Genomic DNA, 9,367 nt, shown 5'->3' on the forward strand with positions numbered 1-9,367 from the left:
GCAGGGAAGCCAAAGAGCTTGACTGTCCTGACCTACTGCCACTAACAACACGGAACTGACTGTTGCTTTTATTATAGTAGTGACAGTTTACAGGGACATTATCATTAAGAAGCTTGTTGATGTATTTACTTCACACGTAGACACATTATTTGCACTTAAACCAAGAGTAAGACAGTTGGGGGTGTTAAGCATGGAAAATTGAAACCGTGGAGTAAAAAAGGCACTAATTCACTGAAAGCCAAACATCGGTCAGCAACATTTACTGCCAAAATGCAACACAATCAAAACAAATGATAACTTACAACTGTACAACACAGTAATGAATTATAACACACAAGCGTCAGTCCAACAAGAGAATCACACAGTGCCTCTGAAGTGTACAAACCTCATTTTCTTTAGACGGTGACAGAAAACTTTGGCTACAAACTGACTGATTTGACCATTTTGGGTTCCTGTAATTGAGAGTGATATTTAAGTTAAATGCAGGGAAGGAAAAAAAATACATTAGTTTTCTTAAACATGTTAATTACATGAACTTTGCTCCACAAACAGTCAAAATTTAGAAATGGATACCTGCCTTGCAACTTGACTGACAACAGAAACTGACAGTTCTGTCAAAACAAACGTGAAACTGATCCTCGGCTCATTCTTCTATCTAGTACCAACATTTTAGAAATAAATTCAGAATTATGACCACGAGTTTGTCCTCATAAAGTATGCTGTGTTGACACATTTGCTGTATGTGATACCGTGTGAGACTTGGGTGCCCTGCTCAAAGACACATGGCTTCTGTTAGAAAGTTAATGCGGTTGGGTCTCTGCTGCTGAAAATGACACATATCAAATAGAAACATTCTCTCAAACTATAACCCTCCAGCTGTTCTTCAGTAATCAGTAAAATAAACCATATTACAAATGTTAATACCTCGAAGATGACTCCACAATCAATGTGATGTGCCTGCTACAAAAACTTCTGCGTGAAAAATTACTGATTTTATATATATCAAACAGTGCTTGTTCTTAAAAAGTGCTCATTTGTGAATAAGGGTTTGTAGTTACTTCAGGTCTAATGCTGTTAGTTTTCAGACAGATGTCATTGAATAAGCACAGTGGTGCACTGTTCACACATGGTAGTTATTAATGTTGACCCTCACCACAAACACAGGAATACAAACGTCCAAGGTGGTTAGACAGAAGCGCCATGTAGGTCTTTGTCTAAAAGTGTTGAAACGTTGCTGAACAAGCCCTGTGTCAATCATCTGACCCACCAAACACCCACAGAGGACTGCCTCTTTGTGGTTCTTAGTATTGTCAATCAAGCACAGAGCTCCTGCACTCTTGCAGTACAGACCTTCGAGGTCCCCACAAACGACAAGCTGTTATCTGTCACCTTCTGGAAGCCAATCAACAGCTTCTGCTTCAAACGTGCACAGGGCAAAGAAAAAGATGTCAACCCTGGAGGTCAAACGTCCGGAGGCAGTGGCTGGAGCAGCAGTAGGCCACGAAACTCACAGTCGTCCTAAAGAGGAAAAAAGTGAGATGACATAGTGTGCGAAAGAAGAGCATTCGTGTTTAGTTGAGAAGAATTCATTTGCAAATACAAAACAGGATTTATTGTTATTTGTGAGCAGTCCTAGAAGGGAATTGAGGTGTGTTTGTTCTTACCTGCGGTGCACTCCTGCCAGGGCGGTGTCACGGAGGGGGAACAGTTTGGGGTAGATGATGGTGAACATGGCTTGGCTGCAGCGGTGACAGTGACCGAGTGGGAATTGCAACAGGTCAAGCAGGCTCTTTGGGAGGGTGATGGGAGGCAGCAAGTTGAGGTCTAAAAAACACAACAGTAGAGGTTTTTTCAGCACAAAGCACACAGCTCCTTTTCCATAACAAACCATTTATTGGCCTTTTTTTTTGTTTTTTTATGTTTCTGCTTTACATTCATACACATCCACACTTGTACACTGGCCAGTAGTGATGCGTGGTCTGGATCTGACATCATCCGAATCAGCATAAATCATCCACCTGCCACCAACCCTGAACTAATTTCTTTCCACAATTTAGAGACCTGCACTTAAGCACACATTACCCCTTCCTCTCAGTGGGATATTATGCATGATTACATGATGTAGGCTGGTTTCAAATAAACAAACATTTGTTTAAAGTCAAAGTTCTCCTTTTTTGGAAAAATAAAAAATGGCAACAGGTATTTTCCACAGTAGAACAAACACACGCTGACTAAGGCTGATTAAAATTCTGAAACACAAACAATTTAAAAGCTCATAATAATGTTTGGCTACTGCTCAAAATAAATAAATGATAACGAAGTCAGCAGTCCATTTACATTTACTCATTTGGCAGATGTGAGGTACATCACCAAAGCTTCAGTGCAGTAGGAGACCTTGGTGTAAATATTAAGTACTACCTACATCCAAACACAGTCTAAATTCTTGCCTGATGAAAAATGAAGTTAAAATATGTTCACATTTTTATAGAATATAATTGATATTTTCCTCATACATTAAATATTAATCATCCACCTGCAGCTCATCCGCTGTTAATCAGCATGTTCATTTTCATGACTCGGCCCGCTCAATCTGTGGATTAACCACAGTGCCCACAGGTACAGTATAACTCTGATCTGTGCATCACTACTGGCCAGTGTAGTGAACATACAGATATACAGAGTGTGCCGTTACTCCTCACCTGTTGGGCTGTGGTGGTGGATGCGGTGCAGGGTCCTCATGGTGAGCTCCTCCAGGGGAACCACGTTATCCGACTCTGATCCCACCACTTTCACTTCAGCCGGCAACCCGACCAGAGCCTCAGTCAGCGCCTCACCGGGCACCTCACCCAGGTCTCCGTCCAACCCTGGTGATGACACACCGCACCTGTACAGCAGCAAAACACACATGCAGATATAGTCTTTCAATTGTTTTTTGTTATTATAGTATGCAACAAGATGTAACTGCATTTCTTCCATATTTTTTTTATTATCAGTGCATGGCTAAACTAACTCATACTGCTCTGTATCAAACTGAGTTGAAGTGATCTGAGTTATTCAAGTTAGCTGTTTGAGGAGCAGGATTACCCGCTGCAGCCGATGACCTTGTTATACAAGTAGGAGGGGAGGCCTTTTAGGTCCACATTGTTGTCCACGAACACGAACTGCAGCTCCCGTGATCTGCCCAGATCTGAAACACACAGATAATAATAACATAGCCTTGCTCCCTACATCCCTATGGCAACGCACAGATAGAGGGAATATACGGACCGAGCGGTAGAAAGGTCAGTCGGTTAGCGGCCATGGAGAGCTGGTTGAGGCGGTGGAGCCAGCAGAGCTGCCGGGGAACGTGGCTCAGCAGGTTGTGGTCCGCTGTCAGATTCTGCAGAGAGACACAGCGGTGCAGCCGATCGGGTAGAGACATCAGCTGGTTCATCGACACGTCCAGAGTCTCCAGTTCATGCAGATCACCGATCTCTGAAGGCATCAGACAAAACATGAGAGAGAATCAGTCTTCCCAAATCTGACTTCTACTATTTCAAGAAATAAATCAACATCAAATCTCACTATGAAAAAGCACAAAATTGACAGGGAAGTGTTTTTGTTATGCGATCATCTGGAACATTAAAGTTTTGATTGAATAAGTCCTTTGGCAGCATTTCCTTTTAATGCTGACAATCAGCAGGTAATTTCATGTCATCTTCATGTCTCCAAATAGTCTGAAACCAAGAAAGAAGGCTCAGATAATTAGGCTGACGCCTGCTGTTTTACAGACACTGACTCACAGAGAGAGAGAGAGAAACTTCAGTCATTTGAAAAGATGGTTGCTGTGATCACATCTGTGACCTTTTCCTGTCAGTGTTTTTAACAAAATCGCCAGTTGAAAATTTCTAAACTGGACTTTAAATGGCAATGAAAGACTCACGGCACATCAAGGAACGTGACAAAACAAAATGTTAAAGATATTCTGGTAGCGGATCTGACTGACTGAGTGTGTGACTGAGTGTGTGACTGGTATGAACACAACATAACTGTATGAAAGTAAGTAACAACTGAGTCTTATGTTGGTAGAGAGACAATTGTTTTATACTTTTATTTTGCTTTAATCCCCATAAAAAATCATAGATGACTAATATGTCAGAAACGTTTTTAAATTACTTACAAAACCTACTAAGGTTGAAAATTAAACATTGTGATATATCATTAAAATATGAGGCTGAGCAACAGTTGTGTTTTTTAATGCTCAAGAACAATATGAAATTACAACAAAATCATCTGGACTTCAGCTTCACATTTGATAACTCTGCAACTATTTGCACCTCAACAGAATGTATTGTATGTTTTTCTTCAGTTGAACGGTGCCGTTTCCTGTCTCCTTCAGTTTATTTGAGTGTCTCTGTTGCCCTCTGCTGGCAAACTGAACACACCTCAGCTACAGTTGGTATTCTAAGTCATGCTTGCCAAACAGGACTTTGTACCACACAGTGGAAACTTTTACAAATAAGAGGTTAATCAGTTTGCTGGAGTTTAAGCTGTGTATTAAATACAAATGAGCTGTGTGGTGCACCACACATTACACAAAGATGTTGTCAGTCTATTTATGTTTATACGTCTTCTTTTATCTTTTTCCTCTGTTATATGCACTTTATTTAGTCATTGTCAGATCTTTTATTCCGCTCAGGTTTGGACGCAGCCATGCACTTTCAATGTGTCATATTTTTGTCTTGATGCTTTTATGTATGGTCTGATACTGTCAGTCGTTATACCACAATCCTGAATATTTCTTTCTTTCAACTGCGTTTTTTCTATAAATAAAGTGTCAAAGCTAACTTGAGCTGCACTTTAATTAGAGAATGAGGAATAACAGCAAAGCAGACAGGAACTGGTTTTTACCTGGAGGAAGGCATTTCAGCTGGTTATTGGACAGCCTCAGGTGCCGCAGAGACCTCAGTCGGCCAATTTCTGGACAGAGGAGCTGGAGGGCGTTATTGCTGAGGTCCAAAGATTGCAGCCGGGCCAGGTTTCCAATAGCTGAGGATCAAACCAAACAGACACCTTTATTATGTTCAGCAGGCAAAGTTCTCCTAGCTCCTCTCCTGTGTGCAGTTAGAGGCTATCCAGTCAACGATACTCATCGTCAGGCTAACAACTTCTCCAGATTTCACTAGTTTAAATTCTTCTGTTTTTTGTTCTATTGAGGGTCTTACTAATGTACAATTCTATATCACATTATCTCAGTATTAATGAAATATGAATAAATCAGTGCACATCATTATTTCTGCAGCCTGAGCATCTCAGCTTCATTTTTATTGTAGTTGATGGTTTGCTCATTTAGTTTCATCTGATCTTCTTCTAAAACTTTAAGCAGCTTCTTTCTTGCCTTGTTTAATATTGTTGAATCATTCTTCATGTACAGACAGTGAGAAGTTAAAGGAAAACCCTGAAAAATGAGTGGAGAAACAGGGTGACATTACCCCCATCTGTAGGGCAAATGTGTCACTAAATGGTTTGATAAGTATGAAAATGATGTGAATGGTCTTGCAGTCACCAGATCTAAACCCAGCTGAATACCTATGGACAATTTGGACCAATGTGTTAGACAGCGCTCTCCACCACCATCATCATCATAAAAATGAATAGTTAATGGTGTTCATCCCTCCACTAGAGTTCAGACACTTGTATAATCAATGCCAAGGATCACTGAAGCTGTTCTGGCAGCATGTGGTGACCACACACCTTACTAAGACACTTGATGTTGGTTTTCGTTTCAACTGTCACTCGTCTGCATGTTTTAGTATAACATAAATGAGAAGCATATACAAGTCTAACAGTCACGCACAGATATTTGATTGCTATGTCTCTGACTATAAAGACTTTGTCAAAGTAGAGCAGCAATGTATTCAAATGCTGTTGGAAGAAAGCTGACTGACAAAAAAGAAAATAATGACTGTCGACAGTGGCATGCCATCACGACATAATGGAGGACCAACCTTCAGGAATAATGACTATGTTGTTTGAGTGCAAATACCTGAAAAAGAAAAAAAGAAATGTTACAATTTGAATTGACCAAACTATTTGTTATCTCACGGTTACTGTTATAAAGTAGTCTGAGACCTTTTATTTTCATGCCAGTGAGTTTCTGGTGTCAAGTGTAATAGTTTGTCAGAGTTACGACGTAGGAATTCAGCATTCAGCCTCATGCAGAGCAAATTACAAAGATTTTCACATTTTCATGTTTCACAGCTGCAGCATGTTGGGGATCAGTAAAATTCACCTGCCACCTTTCTTATTATACTAACCAATAATAACAACATAACAAAAGCAAAGTGTCATGGAGTTTGGCAACTCTTTGCTGTCAAATTAAATAAAATAATTATCTTATTTGTACAAAAATTGCTTAATTGAGTACTCACAGTTCAATTAGATTCGGGAGCTTCTGGGCAAGATTGTCAGGCTGATCGAGAGAGAGAGAGAGAGAGAAAGAAAAGGGAAATAATCAGTAAATCAATCAGGAAATAATCTTGAGAAATTATTATCATACCACTGCATGTTTTGAGGAACTAACAGACCTTCTAACAACTTGTACTGTTAGGCATTTATGTTTACACACAACAACAATGAACAGCATCTCTGATGTCTGACACAGCAAAAGCATCATTGTGTGGATACCAGTGTAGTGAGTGAGTTCCTCTTCATGTACAGTCTCTCCAGAAACTGCAGGCCTTCATCTTTCAGCAGCTCCACGGGGAAAATATTCAGGTTTTTGTAGTTAAGGAACAGATTTTTGTGGCGCTCCTGCTTGGCCATGAATATAGTCTCATGGAGTTCAGTTGCCATCTCTGAGGAGACTTCTCCTCCCTGGTGGAGTAGACTTAGCAATGCCTCTTGCCTCTATGGCATTACTGTAAGAAAAACAGATGAACAGGAGCATTGTCAGACAGCAGTTTGCAACCAGTAACAGACCAGGATAAAACAGCACTGACTCTAACTGACTCCTCTCTCTGTGCCTTACTGACAAACTGTGTTGCTGCAGGAGGCAATGGCTGCTTCAGATACAGTCCACATTCAAACAGTTACATGAAGCTATTCCGCTGGATAACACTGGGAGCCAGGGGAAGCGCTGCTGTCAGTGCCTGACCCAGCACACTGCAGATAGACCCTGCAAACTGTAGCTAGCGTTGTGACGGACTTCAGTTAACTAACATTGTCCCGGTGTTTTTATCTGTCATCCTTAGCACCGTTAGCATGCTAGCTAAATGGCTGCTATTAGCGCATTACGTTCAGTAACAACAAATCAGTTAATTACCTTAACTGTGCAGGACAACTTTATTTCATTTTAATACCCACATACGCTCTGAACCTGTCTGTTGCCAGAAGTATGTTTGTAAAAAGACATTGAGCTAGCGAAGTGAACTGGTTGTTGCGCATAAATGTAGGAACGTAGATACCTCATTGGTTACTGCTGTCGGCGCTATGCGTCTGCGCGTCCGCCATATTGGAGCGGTCAACATCCGCTGGTAAACAAATAAACAGATGCAATTTGGTTTGTTATAAACGGGAGAAATTGAACATGATATTGATAACTTGTTGGAATTAAATTAAGTCACTGAGGGTGGATGTAGTCAGCTATATTATATGACAGTATTGTAGATCGTATTATTATATTATATTATATTATATTATATCATATTATATTATATTATATTATATTAATGAATATGAAAATGAATTATTTGAGATTTAAAATATTTACAATTGTGTAATGGTAACTGTTCAGCCTAAGTTATGTGTCTGGGGGGTAAACGGCAGGTGAACTGACTGGATGTTCTCTTAGCTGAAGTCTGGGGAACAAAAAAAAAGTCTTGGTTATTTGAGTAATTAACTGATTTAATTGTCAACACAATGACAAGACACCAGATGGCTTTATAACAATGAAATAGGTATAAAAAACTCTTTTTTTTTGTGCTAAACTCACAAAAGCTGAAATTCTAAATAATTTACACTTCATTTTGTCTATTCATTCTGAACGAGAAGTCTTGCAGTGGAGTCTGCATCTTTCTATTTGTTTACCGGAGGACTTTGGCCGCTCCTGTTTGAGCGACGCATAGCCGCACCACGACCACGGAGAGAGAGGTCACAGTGGTTTCCTGCCAACAACTTTCTTGCTGTCTGCTGTTTTCAGAATAAAAGATTCTCCTTAACTTTCTGCACAGGACTGTGGAGAGTAGCGGTGAAATGTCACAATTTAGCGAAAAAATTGTTTACTCCACTGCATTTATTACTATAATTACTCTTCAAATTCAGATTCCACATAGATCAAATCATCAGTTTGTAAAATGCGATTATTTAAAAAAAAAAAAAAAAAAGAAAAATAAAGATTGTAACTTGCAATTTTTCTTTTTCTTTTTAACTTTAAAGAAGTTAAACTAAACCAGAAAAGTGTAGCACTGCTGCCTATTCTATCCATATAGTTTAAACAACAATTCATTTTGTTTGTTCAATTTGTTATCAGCTCAGTTTTATGGGTAAGGTGTGAGCTGGACAATGTAGTCTTTGAAGTCAAGATGAAGTTAAAATTTATTTTTGGCAAATAATCAAAATCAATATATAGTCATACTGCATGTCCTTGGTGTTTGTCTTGACTAGTTTACTTAGATGAGAACCCCAACTGTAAGGAAGTGCAATACTAAATCACTGGAAGACAACTTTAATGTCAAGACTAGGCAGGTTTTGGCAACTTTATATGCTGCTGAGTTGTTTAATCTGTAACAACGCATCATATTTTACCAATTTATATTGGATCAATCTTTTATTTTGAAAATAGCAGACAGGAAAAAGTCACTGCCCAGCTTCTATTCCTCTTCCTGAGGTCACTGCTGGTGTGTTTCTGCCACCTACTGTTACATACATGTACATGTACATACTTTTACTCCACTGGATTTCTCAGAAAAAATGATCTGATAGCTTAAATTACTATCTATACTATCTATCTACTCATGATCTTAGATTTACAATTTTTACATCGAGTTAAACAGACGAACTAAATCTAAGAATGCAATGACTTTATTTAACTTTTGCTCTAGCAAATAAAATAATTACAGAGAAAATTCCCTTATACAATACAGAGTACCAGTTCCTTCAGTCAATCTTGTGTCTTCGTAGTATATGTTTTCTTATTCCTGAGAGCATCCTTACCTGCACAGATAACCTAAATCCAGTTACTGCACTGAACGTTTCCTCCAAAATAAAAAAAATCTCCTACATTCACATGAGTATGGTGGTATAGGTAGTATGTTGCTTTGAGATACCAAAAAAGTATAACAAATTTCAAAAATATACATTAACGTATGTTGTATGTGGTCTAATAGCT

The 9,367-nt window shown here is 39.1% G+C and overlaps 1 protein-coding gene across 2 annotated transcripts; it reads right to left on the bottom strand.

The window, feature by feature from the left end:
* Positions 1-244: 244 nt before the first annotated feature.
* lrrc28 (leucine rich repeat containing 28) lies at positions 245-7,596 on the bottom strand. 2 transcript variants are annotated; one of them, XM_056381826.1, is made up of 10 exons: positions 7,446-7,596; positions 6,667-6,899; positions 6,411-6,451; positions 5,988-6,025; positions 4,891-5,028; positions 3,268-3,474; positions 3,085-3,187; positions 2,700-2,884; positions 1,665-1,824; positions 245-1,518 (listed from the first exon to the last, which is right to left on the bottom strand). In XM_056381826.1, the coding sequence occupies exons 2-10, from the start codon at positions 6,832-6,834 to the stop codon at positions 1,449-1,451; spliced, it is 1,110 nt and encodes a 369-aa protein (XP_056237801.1). In that variant the 5' UTR covers positions 6,835-6,899; positions 7,446-7,596; the 3' UTR covers positions 245-1,448. The 2 variants fall into 2 exon arrangements, with proteins under 2 accessions (XP_056237801.1, XP_056237793.1); XM_056381818.1 differs by lacking the exon at positions 7,446-7,596 and adding an exon at positions 7,304-7,439.
* Positions 7,597-9,367: the final 1,771 nt, after the last annotated feature.

This window comes from Seriola aureovittata, chromosome 1, assembly GCF_021018895.1.
Source record: "Seriola aureovittata isolate HTS-2021-v1 ecotype China chromosome 1, ASM2101889v1, whole genome shotgun sequence".
Classification (NCBI taxonomy): Eukaryota; Metazoa; Chordata; class Actinopteri; order Carangiformes; family Carangidae; genus Seriola; species Seriola aureovittata.